The 21,028-nt window shown below is 49.3% G+C and overlaps 1 protein-coding gene and 1 long non-coding RNA gene across 9 annotated transcripts in view; one reads left to right on the forward strand and one right to left on the reverse strand.

Annotated features, from left to right (window-relative positions):
• Window positions 1-333: 333 nt before the first annotated feature.
• LOC309358735 lies at window positions 334-2,288 on the forward strand. Its single transcript, XR_014163537.1, has 2 exons — window positions 334-1,684; window positions 1,721-2,288. It is a non-coding gene; the product is annotated as an uncharacterized lncRNA (long non-coding RNA).
• A 10-nt stretch (window positions 2,289-2,298) lies between these two features.
• Window positions 2,299-21,028, reverse strand: part of ADAR (adenosine deaminase RNA specific) — a 38,996-nt gene continuing 20,266 nt past the window's right edge. For all 8 annotated transcript variants that reach the window (XM_081891330.1, XM_081891333.1, XM_081891332.1 and 5 more), the window contains exons 3-15: window positions 19,961-20,153; window positions 18,388-18,545; window positions 15,933-16,068; window positions 15,514-15,725; window positions 13,030-13,186; window positions 12,593-12,764; window positions 10,960-11,053; window positions 9,845-9,964; window positions 9,010-9,143; window positions 7,295-7,477; window positions 5,186-5,298; window positions 3,609-3,736; window positions 2,299-2,952 (exon numbers count right to left, since the gene is read on the reverse strand). In XM_081891330.1, coding sequence (XP_081747456.1) covers window positions 2,712-2,952; window positions 3,609-3,736; window positions 5,186-5,298; window positions 7,295-7,477; window positions 9,010-9,143; window positions 9,845-9,964; window positions 10,960-11,053; window positions 12,593-12,764; window positions 13,030-13,186; window positions 15,514-15,725; window positions 15,933-16,068; window positions 18,388-18,545; window positions 19,961-20,153 — 2,041 coding nt within the window. In that variant the 3' untranslated portion in view covers window positions 2,299-2,711. The remainder of the gene's footprint in view (window positions 2,953-3,608; window positions 3,737-5,185; window positions 5,299-7,294; window positions 7,478-9,009; window positions 9,144-9,844; window positions 9,965-10,959; window positions 11,054-12,592; window positions 12,765-13,029; window positions 13,187-15,513; window positions 15,726-15,932; window positions 16,069-18,387; window positions 18,546-19,960; window positions 20,154-21,028) is intronic.

A 21,028-nucleotide genomic window follows, 5' to 3' on the forward strand; every position in this document is an offset into this window, starting at 1 on the left:
TGGCCAGGGCTGCGCTCAGTAGAGACTGGTGCATTAGGGCAGATGGGGCAATGCCAGCCCAATGCCTTATTTCTTACCACCAGTCCAGGGGGCAGCACTGCCCATTAGCCCCCTCTTGCTTAGTCTCAAGAGTTGCCCCTGTAGACATCAGCAGTGGGAAGGGTGAAGAGAGCAAGACTCTGCCTGCCACTGGCTCTCTGGCGCCATCTACCTTTGGGCTCCCTGCCTTCCGCCCTTTCGTTTTCTATGGGCACCAGTCTTTGCGAGTGGCAAGGTGGAGGGCAATGAGAGGGGCCAGAGCTGGCAGTGAGGAGGGTACCGTTTCTTTTTCTCTTTCTCTCTGCCGCCTTTCTTCCCTTCCAGCCTCCCCCCACCCAAGGTGGCTGCAATAATAATAATAATAATAATAATAATAATAATAATAATAATAATAATAATTTATTATTTATACCCCGCCTGGGCAGCTTCCAACAGAACACTAAAATACAATAACCTATTAAACATTAAAAGCTTCCCTAAACAGGGCTGCCTTCGGGTGTCTTCTAAAAGTTTGGTAGTTGTTCTTCTCTTTGACATCTGGTGAGAGGGCGTTCCATAGGGCGGGTGCCACCACCGAGAAGGCCCTCGGCCTGGTTCCCTGTAACTTGGCTTCTCGCAGCGAGGGAATCGCCAGAAGGCCCTTGGCGCTGGACTTCAGTGTCCGGGCAGAACAATGGAGGAGGAGGCGCTCCTTCAGGGAAAAGGCTGCTTCTGCCCAGGTAACAAAGCGATTGCTTGCAGAGGTCTTGGCTCCCCCCGCTTTCCTCCCCCCGGCCATTTCAGCTTCTTCCCCCACCCTCCTCCCCAAATGCATGAAATTAAGTACTGTACAAAGATCCCCCCCCCTGCCTTAGAGAATCTCATGGGAGATGGTGCTTCCCCCCTCCCAAAAGAGGAACAATAAAACCAAAAAGATGCTTTCTTTGCCCTTTCCCCCCGGGAAAAGAAAAAAAGAATCACACCAGCGAAACCAATACAGAAAACCTTTTTTATTATTATTATTATTTTCAGGCGGAATGTGATGACTTCAGTTGTCAAACAATGGTATCTAGAGGGGCAATTAAAAGCAGACTTGCCAAAAAAAGGGGGGAGGGGAGGAAAATAACCTGAATTACAATAGTGGTGGGAGAAGGATCAAGATTTGCCTTGAATAAATTTACATCTGTTTTTTTTTTATTATTTGCTCGCCAGCGCCTTTGCGACTAAGGAAGGAAATGAACTGTGCGTCATGAGGACGGGGAGATGAGGGCTGGAGGAGAGGCTGCCGCCTTTCCGACAGAAAAGAGTTTGCATAAAGAGAGCTCTCCCCAGTTAATTCCACTACAGCAACTGCCCAGACATAACTGATGGGGAGGAGAAAAGCTGGAGGGGGCAAAAATAAATCCCAAAAGCCTCTCCTTTTCAAATGCACCTTTAGAAAAACGAAAAACAAAGGCTGCTTGGAACATCAGGGGGAAGGATTCCACAAATAAGACAAGCCACTGCCGACTCCATAGCAGCCAACAGCTTGGAACTGGAGTTTTATATACATATATTTAAAAACTGAGGACTAGTAACTTAAAAGAAAGGGGGAGCGTGGGAATTCTGAGGTGTTAGAAGGAATCAAGTGATGACCCCATATTTAAACATTCATAGAGACCCGGTGGTATGTTTCTAGGCTGGGCCGCCGCGGAGACTACAGCTACGACATACTTGCTTGAGTGACTGCTCCGCCGTGGCTTTTAATATTAAAAATTAAGGTGAGTCTGGCTGGCTCTCACAACAGCAGGTGTCTACACAGAACAGGGAGGAAAGGAGTTTGGGAGAATGTGGGGGAGCTGTGCGGTTTTAGCTTAGAATGACCTCAGAAAGGCTGGGCCGTCTCACTGGGAACAAGGCGAATTCAACAGCATTCCAAAGATTCGGGGAGAGGGGAAATGATCACATATACACCCCCCAAAATTAAAAAAACCCCTGAAATTATACCATAACCTGGCGGTGCGATGGGTAAATGTTGTAGTGGCTCCAAAGGCAGAATTCTGAATTAAACAGAAAGGTAAGAGGAGGAGTTGGGTTATATATATATCAGAAAATTAAATTCAAGTGAGGGGAAATCTCTGTGATGTTCCTAGAGTTCACCTTTATGCAAATCCATGGAGAGACAGAACTGCTGTGGAAAAGACAGTGTGTGTGTGCATAATTACCAGTTCCTCAATTCACAGCTTTTAAAAATAAAATAAAATAAAAGGAGGGGTTCAAAGAATTGATTTTTTAAAAAAGAAAAGAAAAGAGAGGACAAGGAAGGCGGCCTTTTGACTAACCAGAAGGGAACAGAAATGGGGAAGGGGTGTTGTCACAAGACGAGCGTTGATGCTGGTGGATCTCTCTCTTTCTCTCTCAGGTTTTCACACTCGGGTCACGTCTTTGCAATGTTCGTTGATAAGGGGGGGGGGAATTAAAGGGGAGGGAGACCCCCCCCCGCTCCTTTCCCAATGCTGCCAATTTAAATCGGAAGGAAGGAAGGCCTCGCGGCAAATCCATAACCCTAAGTTAACATTCCTGCTTCCATTTTTAAAAAAAGAATACACACAACCTATGTTAATAAAAAAAATACCCCTTTCCTTTCACCCCTCCCCCCACAGCCAAAAAAAAAAAAGGTAAAATAAAATAAAATAATAAAAATGCACAGCTTGCTAGACTTCGGACGGGCCAAAGGTCTTCTCCTCTTGGGGTTTGCAGATCCAGCTCCCGTAGCCCATCTCCTGCAGGGCCCAGAAGAATTGCCGCTTGGCACTCTGGTATGTGACGGCCGCTTCCTTGGCCTCCGAGTACACGGTCAGTTTCTGCAGGGCCTTGCGATCCATCTTGGCACAGAGCGATTGGAAGAGTGCAAACAGGTTCCTCTTGGAGACCCGGGACACGTCCAGTTTTGGTCTGAGGGGAGGGAGGGAGGAAGGAACGTAAAGGAAAAGGACTCCAGGAGGGAGCCTAAGTGTTTCGTTGTCCTCCTGGCTTTCCCACGGCAGTCGCCAATGCTAGCAATTCAAACTGGACGACAGAAAGACAAGAAATGTGCTGATCTTTCGTAAGAATGTGTCAAAACTGTTGGGGCCGTCCAGCTCATATTATCTACACCAGTGACAGCCAAACTTGGCCCTCCAGCTGTTTTGGGACTACAATTCCCACTATCCCTGGCCACTGGTCCTGTTAGCTAGGGATGATGGGAGTTGCAGTCCAAAAACAGCTGGAGGGCCAAGTTTGGCCACACTGACCTACACTGAAAGAATGTGCGAGGTTGGGTGTGTTCTCTGCTCTGCCTGGAGATGCCTGGGACCATCTTCGTGCAAAGGAAGCGTGTCTCCCCCCCCCTCCACACCAGGTGGCGCTCCCCCCCCCAATTACTCACTTTTCTTATATCTCATCCAGTGTCAGTTTCGTTGCTGGCCCTGAGCATGTGGATGGAATATGCATGAAAACAAAGGCAGGCAAAAATCTGCTTCCCACACCCACTGGAAGCAGCCACTCAACCATGCCTCATATTACGGTTACCCCTCTACGCCTCCCCTCCGATAGCTGTGTCCCACTCTTACCCATCTACTTTGCCTTTTGTGCCATCCAGGACTTCGACTTCAGAGTCATCAGGGAGGCACCAGTTGACGCTGGATTCCTTTGTCTTCCCCGTCTGCCTTGCGGAGTCGTAGACACTGACTCTGCCAACCTGTGTTGGCAGAGAGAGAGAGAGAGAGAGATAGCAAAGTTGAATATTCTGTGTGTGTGTGTGTGTGTGTGTATAAAGGTAAAGGTATCCCTGACCATTAGGTCCAGTCGTGACCGACTCTGGGGTTGCGGCGCTCATCTCGCTTTATTGGCCGAGGGAGCTGGCGTACAGCTTCCGGGTCATGTGGCCAGCATGACTAAGCTGCTTCTGGCGAACCAGAGCAGCGCACAGAAACGCCGTTTACCTTCCCGTCGGAGTAGTACCTATTTATCTACTTGAACTTTGATGAGCTTTTGAACTGCTAGGTGGGCAGGAGCTGGGACTGAACAACAGGAACTCAATAACAAACAGCGTATCCAGTGGTTTTAACCAGGACCGAGTTTCAACACTGCGATATATCACCAGCTAAACATCATGTTAAGAGTGATATATCACGATCTCTAAAATAAGGATGGACCTAGGTAGAGGCACTGGCTGGCACTTTGCCTCCAACAGCAGAGGTAAGAACATGCCCTAGCAATCATTGACAGCCTTATCCTTCACGCATGTATTAATTCTCTTTTAAAGCCATTCAATCTGGTGGCTATTCCAAACCATTCGTCTTCCAAAGCAACTACTCTATTCCAAACTTAAAAATGGAAAGCGTAATGCTGGTGGTCAACAAAAGAGGTTTAACGACTGTCTCAAGGCAAATCTTTAAAAATGTAGTATAAACACTGACAAGTGGGGAACACTGGCCTGCGAGCACTCCAGTTGGAGAACAGCCTTTACCAAAGGTGTCATGGGCTTTGAAGACACTCAAACTCAGGACGCATGGGAGAAACATGCTAAGAGGAAGGCATGCTTGGCAAATCCACACTGTGACCAACTTGTGCCCAGAAACCAATGTCCCCACTGTGGAAGGACGTGTGGATCCAGAACTGGCCTCCAGTTATGGACTCATTATTAAAAACATGTTTATGAAAGAGAATCTTACTTGGCTATGAGTGATTGCCAAAGAAGAAGATTCTGCCACATCTTGCGACAGCAAACTCAGCAGTCCATTGTGCAAAAGTACGTTATTTTGCCTGTCCTGAATCTTCCAACATTCAGGTTTGTTGGATGGGGCCAGAGTCTGAATACTAAGGAGGGAGAAAAGACTCTCCTCCCATCAGTCCAATTTCTCTATAATGTCCCCCACTTACTTGCTTTCCCTCCTCCAAACTAGAATTATAGAATTGTAGCGTTGGAGAGCCATTCCCCAAGGGCTGTCTAGTCCAAACCCTGGCAATGCAGGAATCTCAGCTAGACCATATGTGACAAACATCGCAGCTGCATAGAGAAAAGGTCCAGACACCTATGCTTTGAGCATGACCGAACTATGGGAAGGTGGCATACAAATAATTGATGATGAAGGAGGAGGAGGAAGACAAGGAATTAAACTACAACGTGAATCAAAACAGCGGTTACCTCCGGGTGATTGACAAAATACGGCTCGGGGAGTCCGGACTGGAATGTGTTGCCGTCTCTTGACATGCGACAGCAGATGGCCCGCGTCAAGTGACCTTGACTGTACAAGTAGCCTGGAAAGGGAACACAAAAGGAGGTTGATGGCGCAGGCAATTTTATTTTATTTTTAAAAAAGGAGCACAGAGCAGCTGCATGGGAGGACACCACCATCCTTGGAAGGGCACGCGGCAGCTGCATCTTGACAGGAAGGACAGAGGTTTAACACAAGCCTTGAGTACTTTGCTGCCTTCAAGACATTTATAGCCAGGGCCTGATGTGTCCTTGTCATGAGACGGGGGCTTCCAAGGTCCCAAAAGAAGGAGGAGGAGGGGGGAAAACACCCAAATGAACGTGCAGCAAAATCCCAACAGCCTCTTTTGCTTCCTATAGAGCAGGGATGGGAAAACTGGGCTGTGTGGATGTTCTTGGGTTCCAGTTCCCATCAGCCCCCAGCCAGCAAGGCTAATGGGTGATGGGAGTTGTAGTACAGCAACATTTGGAGAGCCCCACAGGTTCCCCAGCCCCTGCCCTAAGGTGAGTCATTTGTGGCAGAATTGCATCTCTATGCTTACCAATTGTGCCCATTTTTTTTAACGACTACTGCTAATCAGATATTTTACTCGTGCTTTGCCATGCCAGGGCAGGTGACACCGGTTTAAATGTGCTGCATTAAAACTGGTTAAACCAAAGATTTTGGGGGGTCTCTCTCTCTATATATATATATGGACACCGCCCCCCCCCCAAAAAAATTATACACCACTTAATTTTGATTATCTCAAGGCAGCGTATACCAAGCCCAACAAATACAATCAAGATAAAACCAGTTAACCAAGTGTAAAATCAGAAATGGTGTGAGAATGGCTGCTGGGATTTATTGTTATTATTATTATTGTTATTTTTTAAGTCTCCAGCAGATGCCGAAAAGTTCAACAGGGAAGGGGCATCTCTTCCCAGAACTGGGCCCACCATATGGAACGCGCAGCAACTTTTCCAAAAATCTAAGTGGCCAGGCAAGGATAGAAGGAATCAAGCACTCCTAAGCTATTCTGGACCAAAGTCATTAAGGATGCTGAAAATTAATGTAGGAACCTTGAACTCAGCTTGGCAGTATCCTGGCAGCCAGGGATAGGTTTTTGAGCAATGCACTGGCGACAGTCTGCCCCCATCAACAATAGGAAATGTTTCTCTGGTGTCAAAGCTGCTGGGGGGGGGGGTGGAGAGAGGTGTGCCTTCTATGTACACGGAAGGCTACACAGCCAAGGCACCAGGGTGCCTCTGCCGGGAGGGAATTCTACCGCATGTGGCTGACACAGAGAAGGCTCCGCCCTCTCCCGGGCAAGAGCATGGGTAGGCAAACTAAGGCCAGGGGGCCAGATCCGGCCCAATTCCCTTCTAAATCTGGCCCACGGATGGTCCAGGAATCAGCGTGTTTTTACAAGAGTAGAATGTGTGCTTTTATTTAAAATGCATCTCTGGGTTATTTGTGGGGCATAGGAATCCGTTCATATACAGTGGTGCCTCGCAAGACGAAATTAATCCGTTCCGTGAGGCTCTTCGTATAGCGTTTTTTTCGTCTTGTGAAGCAAACCCATTGACAGCTTAGCGGATTAGCGCTATTAGCAGTTTAGCAATCAGCTGATAAGCGGCTTAGCGGCTTAGGAAAAGGGGGGGAGGGGGAAAAAACCCGCAGGAACTCGCAAGACATTCTCGTCTTGCGAAGCAAGCCCATAGGGAAATTTGTTTAGTGAAGTGCCTCCAAAACGGAAAACCCTTTCGTCTAACGGGTTTTCCGTCTTGCGAGGCGTTCGTCTTGCGGGGCACCACTGTACAGTCTGGCCCCCCACAAGGTCTGAGGGACAGTGGAATGGCCCCCTACTGGAAAAGTTCACTGACACCTGCCCAAGAGGGTCTGCATCTCTTTAGCGAAGGAAGTGGCATTTCAGACATCTTGGAATGCAGTGGGGTAAAGTAATAGGTCTTTGGGGGGGGGGTTATAGCTGAGAAGGCAGGGGAAAAGAGAGATACGAGACCCCCACACCCAGCAACAGGGAGGATGGAGAGATCCCTTACCAAGCGTGACTGAGCGGAGATACACAGGCTGCAGGAAGTGGGAGAGAAGCGCCCCCTGCAGGCCCAACACATTCCAGCGCAGGATTTTGTCACTGCAGGACATGGTGCGGAGACGCTCGCCATGCTGGATCCCGTCCCACGTTGGCACGATGTCGCTGGATTCCACCGGGATAGTGCCTTCCCCTGCAGGAAGAGAGGGAGCCAGTCGGGAGATGCCTTTGCTGGAATGGTCCAAAGGCCACACACACACACTAGAGTCCAAGGACGGCTGTCTCCAGCTGCTGCCGCCAGACAGACGCTGCTGAGTCCTCAGAGAGGAGGGCATGGGGGCGAGGGCCTCTTTCAGCACCTGATGTGCTCAAAAGGTATGCCGCCTCTGCACAGAGAGGTTCCATTCAGCTGTTAGGTAAAGGTAAAGGTCCAGTCGTGGCCGACTCTGGGGTTGTGGCGCTCATCTCGCTTTATTAGCCGAAGGAGCTGGCATACAGCTTCCGGGTCATGTGGCCAGCATGACTAAGCCACTTCTGGCGAACCAGAGCAGCGCACGGAAATGCCGTTTACCTTCCCACCGGAGCGGTACCTATTTATCTACTTGCACTTTGACGTGCTTTCGAACCGCTAGGTTGGCAGGAGCAGGGACCGAGCAACAGGAGCTCACCCCGTCGCGGATTCAAACTGCCGACCTTCTGATCGGCAAGTCCCAGGCTCTGTGGTTTAGCCCACAGCGCCACCCGTGTCCCCCATTCAGCTGCTACTGCAGCATAAAAGAGGGCACACCCCTCCAGAGTTCCTTGAGCATTTCAGCCTGGCTGGAATAGTGTCCTGGGCAGAGGAGCAGCCAGGGAGCCTCGGAATGCCAGTAGCAAAACGAACAACTACAGTGGTACCTCGGGTTAAGAACTGTGCTTCAGGATGAGAACAGAAATCGTGCTGCAGCGGCACGGCAGCAGCGAGAGGCCCCATTAGCTAAAGCGGTGCTTCAGGTTAAGAACAGTTTCAGGTTAAGAACGAACCTCTGGAACGAATTAAGTACTTAATCCGAGTGGTACCTCTGGTTGTGAAAGGGATCCGTTCCAGAGGTCCGTTCGCAACCTGAAAAGCCCGCAACCTGAAGCGCTGTATCTGCGCAGGTGCGCGGCGCGATTTGGCGCTTCTGCGCATGTGGCAAAACCCAGAAGTAACCCTTTCTGGTGCTTCCGGGTCGCTGCGGGACGCAACCTGAAAAAACGTAACATGAAGCAAACGTAACATGAGGTATGACTGAAAGGGGCCTGCCCACGAGACACTGTCGCAAAAACCATGCGCAAACACTACGCAACAGAATGAAAAGACCACTATTCCCCCAGCCTTTTCACTCCCCCTTTCCAGAATTGAAAATGGAGATGCTATATGTACCTTTCCTTGCTTAAATGTATCACAAAAAACTTTAATTAAACAACCAATTTAAAAAATGAGAAAAGGAACAAGCCTATAGCGCAAAAGTGATATTGCCGTTCATCACCCTTCCGTATTGCAACGGGCATTGGGCTGCATACAATGAATAGAAGTTATTGCTGCTACTGGATGGACTGACTGACTCAGTATAAAGCAATTAGAAGGCTGGAAACTGTATCCTAATAAAAACCGTGTATCAGAATACCCGGCTGCACAGGTAAAAGCTGAAAAAGGGAAGCAGCAAAACCCCAGTCGCTGGGCTCAGTTCCCCTGGCACTCACCGTTTTCAACTTTTGTGCGCAGCTTCCCCTGCTTGGGATTCTCGAAGAGCGGCTGGTGCTGGCCTTCCCCCACTGTGTTGGCCTGGTCGGTGCAGGATTTGTCAAAGAGAGCCCCGTCCCCACAAGGTGCCGTGCTAGGGGGCAGAAGAACAAGGCACACCCTGAACCCGAGAGGCTATTAAGAAATCTGTGTGGGCTGCTTTTCAGCAGGTCCCCCTAAAACAGGGCTCAAGCAAATTCTTAAAACGGCAAATTTAAAAGGCATTGTGCTAAATGGCCCTTCTAGCCCAAGAAGAGAGAAGCTCAGGTCCTACGGCCAAACGCAGAACTGCAGGCCTCTCTATCGGACCCTTGGGCAGTTCCACCTCCCTCACAGAGCTCGCTGGGGGGCAGCAGCCTTGGACAGGGCCTTTTCTGCGGCAGCCCCCAAGCTGCGGAATTCCCTCCCGAAAGAGGTGCGCCTGTCACCTTCACTAACATGGTTTTCATTGTATGCTGAAGACGCACCTCTTTGCCCTGCCCTTTTGACACTTGAACGGTGTGTTTGGGGGGACCCCACCCTGCGACTGCGACTACAATTTGTTCTGAACTGCTCTTTAAATGGGACCTTAAGGGGAGGGGTAGGAAATAAAATCAACGTCACACTGCCTGCCTGCTGTGAGGAACACTTATTTACCCCTGCCCAACTCTCCCCTTTGCTATTTTTTGGGTTCCCCGCTAGCTCTTTCCCCGTGTTGCATTCAACATCCCCTGCAAAACGCAGCACAATCAGGCACACACACCCCTCAGCCATCTTGCACCGCTGCACGCGGGTCAGGCCCCGGCTGGTGCTCACCTGATGTACAGGTGAAAAGTGATGTCGTCTTTGATCTTCAGCTTGCCATCCTCCAGGGGCTGGAAGATGCTGTCTTCGGGTGCCGAGGGGTCAAACTTCATGAGCTCTGTGTAGAGGAACCTGGAATAACACCACCTCAATGTGAAGCGACGCCTGGTCAACCTTCTTGGCCTTGGGACCCCATTCTGCGCATGTTTACTTGGCCGTAAAGCCCCCCCACAGCAAGGCTGCCCCCCCCAAGTAGGACTGCAATGTTTAATCAATCAGTTGTTTGGCTGCCGTTTGGGCTTTCCTTTCCCCCTCCTGCTACTTGAATAAATGCTTTTTAAACAGGTTTGTCGTTTTGAAATTTTAATACAGGCTTTGGGAGGCTCTGGTGGCCTCAAAAGTGGGATGTGTTATAATCTTAAAAAATGATGAAAAGGTGCCTCAAACCATCAGGAAGCAGTTTATAAAACACGTGTGCAACTACCGTATTTTTCACTCTAGAAGACGCACCAGACCACAAGACGCACCTAGTTTTTGGAGGAGGAAAACAAGAAAAAAAAATTCTGAATCTCAGAAGCCAGAACAGCAAGAGGGATCGCTGCACAGTGAAAGCAGCAATCCCTCTTGCTGTTCTGGGTTCTGGGATAGCTGCGCAGTCTGCATTCGCCCCATAAGACGCACACACATTTCCCCTTACTTTTTAGGAGGGAAAAAGTGAGTCTTATAGAGCAAAAAATACGGTATTTCATGGTGTTAGGGTTTCACTGTATATTTCATCATTTTAAAGTATCATTATTCATACTTGCCAGTCACCACCCTGTAAAGAGGGGTAGACAGCGAAAGAGAAAAGGGGGTGCCCCACCCTCCACCAGCCTCTCTGTCCCCTCCCAAAATATTATATCTCTCAACAGAAAAAAAACCAAGTTCCTCACCCCTGTGTGTTACAGATAAAGGTTGCCATCATTAAATATTCCATTCATTCACAATATCGCTCACAACGACCTGCAAGGTAGGACCAGTGCCTAGTATTCTGTCCTTGAACAGGGGCTGGGCACTCAACACATGCCCCATTCTGGGCAGATCTCTTCTGAATGGCCTTGCTTGGCTTCCCGTTTCCGCCTCCTCACCTTATGAAACCCCTCCTGGAAATGATCTCCGCATGACAGTCATTGACCGTCTCCCCTTTCAGGCTCAGCTCCTCCCCTTTCACACAGCGATTCCCTGAGAGGCAAGGAGAAAGAAAGCGGTCAGGAAAACACTGCATTAACAGACCCCGCGCAAAGGGCTTGGTGTGGACAAAAGGAGAGCCGGATTTGTTTACTTCCAGGTGGTTGTTGTTTGCGTGTTTTTTTAACAACAGACCAAGGAATCCTTGGCTGTTTGCTGGGACAAAGAGTTGTCACTCGCGAGCCATCAGTGAATTTGAGCCTGCTGTAGAACCTGATGCCGTGCTGCAGTTTACGTAACGCACTCCACAAATCCACCTTGAAAAGCTGCACGATATGGACTGCGCTTGCAAAGTCGTGTTTTACAATGAGAGCAAATCTATACGGATTGGCCTTCTGCAGCAGCTGAATTGCATTCTGATTGTTCTAGCCCCCTTTACTTATTTATTTATTAAACGAAAAGGCGGCCGAGACCAGTTTCCAATTTCATTCTGGGTTTGATTTTTAAAAGCAGCAGAGGGTATTTGGAACCAATAGTGGGAGGAAAACGCTCTTCGTGGAAGAAAAACCACCCAAAACGTAGGGCACTTATTCCCAGAGGAATAGGCAGCCAGTGGTTTGTACAGGGTTTCCCGTGGCACCCAAAACGCCCTTCCATGTGCTGCCCCTATGGTCGTGAGGAGATGAGTGCTGCTGCCCTTTGCTCCACTGAAAAGCACCTGGAACTGAAGGAAGAAGTTGAAAGAGTGATAACTCTTCCCCATTTCCTCTTCCAGCTTTATGGGCTTTTCAAAGCTCATTTTACTTCAGCTGGATCTGATTTCTCTCAAGATTCCATTAATAGCACAGGAACAAGAAGGCGGGATATCTGCTTATTCCATTTCCATCTGGCTTTTCTTGGGGGGCAGGGGGTGTTTGGAGGGGAGTGGAGGGGATGGAGAGCGAAGTGACCTGAGTGGGTGGTGTCCAAAAATAATCTGCTTCCCATGACCTTAAAGTATTTGTTTAGAGCAGGGTTTCCCAAACTTGGGTCTCCAGCGGTTTTTGGACTACAATTCCCATCGTCTCTAGGTCACAGATGATTGGAATTGTAGTACCAAAACCGCCAGAGACCCAAGTTTGGGAAACACCAGTTTAGAGTCACTTAGGTAAAGGGACCCCTGACCATTAGGTCCAGTTGTGACCGACTCTGGGGTTGCGGCGCTCATCTCACTTTATTGGCCGAGGGAGCCGGCGTACAGCTTCCGGGTCATGTGGCCAGCATGACTAAGCTGCTTCTGGCGAACCAGAGCAGCGCACGGAAACGCCATTTACCTTCCCGCCGGAGCGGTACCTATTTATCTACTTGCACTTTGACGTGCTTTCGAACTGCTAGGTTGGCAGGAGCAGGGACTGAGCAACAGGAGCTCACCCGATCGCAGGGATTTGAACTGTCAACCTTCTGATTGGCAAGCCCTAGGCTCTGTGGTTTAACCCACAGCGCCACCCGCGTCCCTTAGAGTCACTTAGCCATGGCTAAATGGAGCTTTCAAGCGAGATTCTTCCCAGCTCCGATATGAGTGATCCCCCTGCCCGGACCAGCAGCGTCTCTTACCTGTTCCAATGCTCACCACGACCCCCAGGCCCTCTTGCCCTCGCCTCATGATGATGGCGGCCAGGATCTTGCGCCCGAGCAAGCTGTGCTGGATACGTGCGGTCAGGGTGTTGAACCGCTGGTGGCTCAGCATAGCGATCTGGTCGTGGAGCGTGCTTCCGCTCACGGGGAGCTGCGAGGCAGAAGAAGAAGGGGAGGCCGGGAGTTTTCACAGCCGAAGAACAAGGCCCAGGTGAGAGGGCAGAGAAGCAAACTGCAAGGAAGCCCCTCCAGACATCGCTGTACTTCAACTCCCATCAGCCCCAGCAAGAATGGCCAATGGCTCGGGGTTATGGGAGCGGTAGTTCAGCAACTTCTATGGGTCCAAGGTCTTTCCATACCCAAGATGGCCCATTAACAGCGAAAGGAGAAGCAAGCGAGGGTGGTGGCAGTGTTACCTCTGTGATGGTCAGCCCTTCGGAGTTCTCCGCCTTCTCCGTCTCCCCGATCAGAACCCGGAGCGCCGCGTCGGCAGCCTCCTGCTTGCCTTGTTTCTTGCTGTGCGCTGTGACGGCCGGGAACCAGCGGCCGCCCACTTTGGCTTGGAAGACGAATCTGCCGGGAGGAAGAAAGCCAGGGGAAGGTGCAGGTTCAGTAACCGAGGGGCCCTGGGTGAGGTTGGCGCTATCAAATCAAGAGCCCCAGCAGGAAAACAATGCACAGGCAGAGAGCTTGAGAGAGTTGGAAAGGTCAGAAAGAACGCAGAAAGCTTGAGTAAAGTCCAAAAAGTGACTGGCTGGGTCCTACCCCACCCCTTGTTCCGTTTTTAAGATTAGCCTGTTAAGAGGCTGCTGGACTTCCACCAAGCAGGCTGGATCGCTACATCTCTCCGAAGGGGAAACCTGAGGGCGTCCAGGTGTGGCTGGGTTCCCAATGGCCAAGCCGATTGGGACGGATAGGTGTTGGAATCCGGACCTTGTCTGGAGGGCCTCAACAGGTGCCCCATCCTCAGCTTACAGTCCAGGGTAACCATGTGGTAAATAATAATCGTAATAATAATTCAATTTCTTGCCATAAGGTCCCAGGGCAGGTTATAACGATGTAAAATGCAATATTAAAAACAGTTTGGGAACCAATTATAGCCACAAGGACAGAGCAGGGCATATTAACAGGAGAAAGTGAATCGAGAAACGTTCTTGTAACAGGGGCATCCTAGAAAGCTGGATGTAAAAGGACTTCTTCAGGCAGCAGTGACAGAACTTGCTTCTGCAGGAGGGGGTGACGGCCACTGACTTGGATGGCTTTAGACAAGGATTGGACAAATTCATGCAGGATAAGGTTATCAAAGACCACGATGGCTATTCTCTGCCTCCACACAGGCACCAGCTGCTGAAAACCACATTAGAGGGTTCCCCCCTCCTTTCTTTCCATTTCCCTCTTTTTCCTTCCATTCCTTTTTATTTTAGATTTTAAAAAGTGTTTCTTTCATTCCGGTGCATTATCAAAACACACCTTGCATTGAGTATGAACTTTCATATATCTGTGGACAAGTATCCAGAAAATAGAAGATGATGATGATAATATAGTCATACCTCGGGTTACAGACACTCCAGGTTGCGTTTTTTCAGGTTATGGACGCGCCAAAACCTGGAAGTACCAGAACAGGTTACTTCTAGGTTTCGGTGGTCACACAGAAGCGCTAAATTGCGCTTTGCACAGAAGTGGTGAATCGCAACCTGTGTGTGCGCAGACACGGCGCTGTGGGTTGCGAAAGCTGCAGGCTGTGAACATGCCTCCCACACGGATCACGTTCGCAACCCAAGCATCCACTGTAATAATAATGAAAACCATAAGAGAGTTTCTCTTGTGCTTGGGTCCTGCTTACGGGCTTTCCCTTGTGGCTTATGCCTGACCACTGTGAGAACAGGAGGCTGGACGAGAGGAGCTGCTGGCTTGATCCTGCAGCCAGAATCTTCTTATGTTTAATGGCCATCCGGCCTACAGCAGTTCCCTAGTGGACCAGGAGGACTTAGCAGCGATGCAGGCAAGTCCTTTCCATTACAGAAGTTCTGTAGCTCAGCAGCGGAGCTCCTGCTAAAAAAGCCAATGCAATTCTGAGCTGCATCAATAGGAGTATAGCATCTAGATCAAGGGAAGTAATAGTGCCACTGTATTCTGCTCTGGTCAGACCTCACCTGGAGTACTGTGTCCAGTTCTGGGCACCACAGTTCAAGAAGGACACAGACAAACTGGAACGTGTCCAGAGGAGGGCAACCAAAATGGTCAAAGGCCTGGAAACGATACCTTATGAGGAACGGCTAAGGGAGCTGGGCATGTTTAGCCTGGAGAAGAGGAGGTTAAGGGGTGATATGATAGCCATGTTCAAGTATATAAAAGGATGTCACATAGAGGAGGGAGAAAGGTTGTTTTCTGCTGCTCCAGAGAAGCGGACACGGAGCAATGGATCCAAACTACAAGAAAGAAGATTCCACCTCAACATTAGGAAGAACTTCCTGACAGTAAGAGCTGTTCGACAGTGGAATTTGCTGCCAAGGAGTGTGGTGGAGTCTCCTTCTTTGGAGGTCTTTAAGCAGAGGCTTGACAACCATATGTCAGGAGTGCTCTGATGCTGTTTCCTGCTTGGCAGGGGGTTGGACTCGATGGCCCTTGTGGTCTCTTCCAACTCTATGATTCTATGATTCTATTCTATGATTCTATGCTTTGCACACAAGACTCCAGTTCCCCCCGGGGTCTCTCTGGTTAAGAGAGATTAAGCAGCAGGGCTTGGGAAAGATCTTTAGACAGAACAGCCCCTGCCAGCCAGAAGGTGACAACGAATTGGAGACTAAGGGCCTGGGCTTTGTTTTCTATGTTCTGCAAGCTACACAAGGAAAGAACCCTCTGGCTGGCTGGCTGGGCAGAGCGCCGCTGCGCCTACTCACTTGGGGTCGTGGGGTGGCCCAGTCTGATTGATCAGCTTGAACTCGGCAGCAAAGCCATTGGCCCGGGCGTACTCCAGGAGGCCACTGACTGGGTTGGAGTTCAGGTACTTAATCAGCTCGCCGACACCCTTAGCGCTCGCGGCTTTTGTCTCTTCCAGAGTTGCAGGCTGGACACCAGGCACATCCACAGGCTGGTCGCCCTGGGCCTCTGTCTGAAAAAGAGAGAAAGAGGCTGATGAGGAGGCTGGAACGAGGCCAGGGAGCACGGCGCACAGAGGAGGCCGGGAGACCTGTCTCTGTTCTCATTTTCATGGCGTACTGAGCGTTTTTCATATTGTGATTTTACGTTGCGAACCGCCCTGAGATCTATGGATATGGGGCGGTCTATACCGTTAAGAAACAATAAACAACAAGGATACCTGTTCAGGTAAGGTGCTGGTGTCCCCAGTGAGGCCCCTCATGGCGGCCTCGGCGGCCATCTGCTTCGCTCCCTTCTTGCTGTTCGATACCACGGCAGGGAAGACGCGTTCGCCCACTTTCACGCAGTACTTGAACCTGATCAAAGGAAAAGGGGAAGACAGGGAGTTCATGGGCTTATTGAGACTGAAGGAAGATCACACAGAAAGTGGTTGCAGCAGGAAGGCAAGTGCGGCCTGGGTCATTTCCAGAACCCCCACGCCCTCTGTACAGAAAAAAGGAGAGGAAGCCTGTTCCCCCCCAACCCCCCCCCCCATGTTTCTTGATTTCAGTTCCTTTTATACAGACAAGCCACTTTAGACAGTCAGAGCCAATATCTTCCTCTGCATTTTGTGCAGAGCCCAGCACACTGCTGAATACTATAACCTAGACCAGTGTTTTTCAACCACTGTTCCGCGGCACACTAGTGTGCTGCGAGATGTTGCCTGGTGTGCCATGGGAAAAATTGAAAAATTTGAAAGATTTAAAAATAAAATATTTTATAATTTTTCTTATTTCTGTTTACTTACTATTTCATAATAAAGTAATTATAAAATACTTTCTTTGTGTTTATTTGATTCCTATTCAAGAGAATTACTTTATATATAGTCAATATAGGCACAGAGTTAAATTTTTTAACATTTTCTAATGGTGGTGTGCCTCGTGATTTTTTTCATGAAACAAGTGTGCCTTTGCCCAAAAAAGGTTGAAAAACACTGACCTAGACCAAGCTAGTCAAATATTATAACCTAGACTGTCCCCCTTTGGGGGGGGGGGCAAATACAAGGCTGATTCCAACCTACCTCAACCTGTGGCCCTCCAAAAATTGGAGGCCTACAACTACCATCATCCATGACCTGTTTGCCACGCTAGCTGGCGCTGATGGGAGTTGGAGTACAAATCACCTGGAGGGCACCCGCTTGACGAAAGCTGGTTAGTGGGCTGGGTGCTCTCATAACCCTTGGCCTCCAGATGTGGCTGAGCTACAGTCCCCATCATCCCTGCCCACGAGTCATGCTGGCTAGAGCTGATAAGAACTGTGACACAGCCACATCTGGAGGGCCAAAGTCTTCCCACACCTGCCCTAGTGAATGCAGGGGGGCTCAGGAGAGGCAATTAAAAGAGATTTAGTCAGGCCTCTTGAAGCAAGACCTCCAAGAATGTTTTTGATCTTTGGCAGTGAGCCCTGAGAGCTTTGCCTCTCGCACAGTCAAGAAACAGAACCCAGGGCAAAAAAACCAGAAGCATTTTTGTTAGGGATTGTAGGACAAGACCTGCCAAGAAAAATAAAGAACTTATTTATGTATGCTACAACAGCGGCCAGAGTCTTTGTTAGCACGAGGACGGAAGAATGAGGAAATCCCAACGAAAGGACAGTGGCAAGGAAAATTGATGAGCTATGCGGAATTGGCAAAACTGACATATAAACTGCGTGAAAAGGACAACAGTGACTTCAAGGAAGAATGGGAACTTTCTACAAATTAAAAGACAACAAAATGATCCGGACTCCTTGGCAGGTTTTGAATGGACAGCTACAAATTTATTAGTTAAACACATGATAGATAAATCAAGGATATGTACGATTTGATAATATGCAGAGAATAATATGTGCAAAGAAATCAGAGAGGGGAGCTGAGGAAAGTCCTTGGTGGGGGGGAAATAATGTGATTGATTATATTTTGTTATGCTGAAATTGTTTAATAAAAATGCTTTTAAAAAAAAGCAATAAACAGAACCCAGGGCACTGCTGAACCTCAACCTGCACTGGCTGCGGCCGAGAGCAGCAGGCAGCAGCAGAAGACCCCACATGGCCATGTCTTTGCTTGCCTTTCACTTGGAGCACAAGGAGAAAAGAGAAGTTTTCCCGGTGGTGATGATGTGCGTGCGCGAACATCCTCAGGGACTCTTGCAATAACTAAACAAGCCCTCCCTCCACCCTCACCCACCCCCATAAAGAAAGGTGGTGCCTGTGTCCTCGTCTATTCCCCAGAGAGCAACAGCTTATTATTATGGTGCTGGAGGAGACTCTTGAGAGTCCCGTGGACTGCAAGAAGATCAAACCTCTCCATTCTGAAGGAAATCAGCCCTGAGTGCTCACTGGAAGGACAGACCCTGAAGCCTTGGCTCCAATACTCTGGCCACCTCATGAGAAGAGAAGACTCCCTGGAAAAGACCCTGATGTTGGGAAAGATGGAGGGCACAAGAAGAAGGGGATGACAGAGGATTAGATGGCTGGATAGGGTTCTCGAAGCTACCAGCATGAGTTTGACCAAACTGTGGGAGGCGGTGGAAGACAGGAGGGCCTGGCGTGCTCTGGTCCAGGGGGTCACAAAGAGTCGGACATGACTAAACGACTAAACAACAGGGCCTCGCCACGCTGCGAGCTTCACACACTTCTGAACGCGGGTCGCGACCTACTTGGGATCGTGAGGAGGGCCATCTTGAGAGAGCAGCTGGAACTCGCAGACGCTCCCCGACTTCTGTGCGTATTCCATCAGGGCGCTGACGGGGTTCTTCCCAGAAAGCACGTTCAGCTGTTGCGTTGTAGACAAAGCCTCTGACTCTGTCTGCTCAGGCTGGGGAGGGAAGGAAGGAAGACAGGAGGAAATAAAGAAGGGGTTGTACCAGGACACTGCAGAGTGGGGCTCTTTCTGCTGTTTTGTTTCAGTATCTCTCTCACTGAAGCACCACATTGGTTTGGCAACTGGGGAGGGGGGGTGCAATGGGAAATTATGCTCCTGGTGCCCAGAAGAGGAAATAATAATAATAATTTAAAAATTATAAAAAATTATTTATACCCCGCCCTCCCCGGCCAGAGCCAGGCTCAGGGCAGCAAACACTACTAAAATTACAGTAAAGAACAAACAAAACACAATTTAAAATACAGGTTAAAATGCAAATGAAAGGATGGCTGTAAAAGCCAGCTGACCACCACCCTCAACAAATCTTCCACTGACCCCCCAACTTCTCCCCAGAGGCAAAATTTTGGCTCACAGGGCTGCAGTTTCAGGCAACCTAGCCTGGGGGAGACCCTCCCCCACTGACTAGCCTGTTGCAGAACCTCAGGGGCTTGTGGATAATTTCCCAGGTGGTGGTGGGGAGACTACAGCAGGGGCGGGCAGACATCAGGCAAGACAGATCTACTTTGCTGTTTATTACAACCCCACAGTCTGCCAACCAAAGTCAGGTGCGAAAGACCAACAGTGAAGAATTAAAAGGACAGGGTGCCTCTGACCTCATGCTCATGACCTAAGGATCTATTTTCAACAGTACTGAACTCTGCTCAAAATTCTTTCACACTCGAGTCCATACCTGGCTAGCTTTCTTCATTTTTTCAGCCTAATTTAAGGAGGTGGAGGGGAAATCATTTTGCTGTGGTTTTTTTTTGACCAATTAAACTTTTTATTGCACTAGCCATAGGCCATGGATGGCATCATTTAGAAGGAGAACAAAAACAAATAAACAAACCATAAAAATCATTGGGCACCACACATACAATAAAACCATGGTCACAGCTACTAAAATTATTTGTTGTATTAAATAGAATAGAATAGCAGAAAATTCTCAGGTAAGAGGTGCCAAATTAAATATCCGAATCCCCTTTGCAGTTGTTATTTTGCTGTTGTTATCACTAAACAACACCCTTTCTGGGCTAACCTTGATGGCTCTGTTCTCCACTGACAGAGGCAGCATTCCCAACAATCGACTAAAAGGTGTGTATATACCACAATTTCTCAAGAAACATCAAAATGGTTTACAACAACCATTAAGAAACAAAAACCATTACCCCCCTAAAAAAACCCCTAAAACAGATCTACCACCTAATTATTACGATTCAACAACAAGTAGAAGAAGCTGGGCCACTTCCATTGTGAGAAAATAAATCGATATGGAAATCGGATTGTGGTGGAGCCGCTTTTCACAGGACTGGAGCTCCAGAGAGCTCCACTTTTGGCCCCTGCCTGCTACTGGGGTAGGGAGCCGCTCTCACCAGTTCTGCTTCGCTGAGAGAACTGTCCTCATATAAGGATTTCTCCAGTTCCATGCCGTCCTCCCCTTCGTGCTCGACTTCGCGCAAGAGGATCTTCATGGCGTGGGCGGCCGCTTCCTGCTTGGCCAACTTCTTGCTGCCTGCCTCCGCTGGGGGGAACCGGCGACCGTCGATCACCGCCTGGAATTTAAACCTTGACCAAAACACACAAGGTACACAACGGTGAGGATGCGTGGTAATCAGTGAATCTGGCGCCATTATTTATCACATTTATCTCCAAGGAGCTTCAAGGCAGTGTGTGTGCCCCCCCCCCCGACACCCAATTTATCCTCGCAGTGATAACCACACAGTTAGGCCTGGAGAGTGTGTGATTAGCCCAGTGGACATCCCAGATGAGCACGGATTTGAGCCTCGGCTTCTATGGTTCCAAGTCTGATGCTGACAACTACAGAACACTGGTTCTCCTTTCCAGGCCCTCTGCCTCTGCAAATAGGTTTTCTTAGGAAGGAGCTATTGACGCGGGTGGCGCTGTGGGTTAAACCACAGAGCCTAGGACTTGCCGATCAGAAGGTCGTGGTTTGAATCCCCACGACGGGGTGAGCTCCCATTGCTCGGTCCCTGCTCCTGCCAACCTAGCAGTCTGAAAGCACGTCAAAGTGCAAGTAGATAAATAGGTACCACTCTGGCAGGAAGGTAAATGGTGTTTCCGTGCGCTGCTCTGGTTCGCCAGAAGCGGTTTAGTCATGCTGGCCACATGACCCAGAAGCTGTACGCCGGCTCCCTCGGCCAATAAAGCGAGATGAGTGCCGCAACCCCAGAGTCGGTCACAACTGGACCTAATGGTCAGGGGTCCCTTTACCTTTTTATTGGTGCAGCACTTACACCAGGGGTGGCAGAACCAGCACTCGAGCATTGGCCATGCTGGCCAAGGCTGTGGGGAGCTGGGAGTCCCAATGAAAGCTGGAGGGCCAGAGATGTACCCCACCACTGTCTTGCGCCTTTAGAGAACTACTTCCTCCTTGCCTGATCTGTGGGCACAGCAAAGATTGTGGGGCATGCTCTAAAAGC

This window comes from Podarcis melisellensis (assembly GCF_964234715.1).
Source record: "Podarcis melisellensis genome assembly, chromosome: 16".
In the NCBI taxonomy this organism is placed as follows: Eukaryota; Metazoa; Chordata; class Lepidosauria; order Squamata; family Lacertidae; genus Podarcis; species Podarcis melisellensis.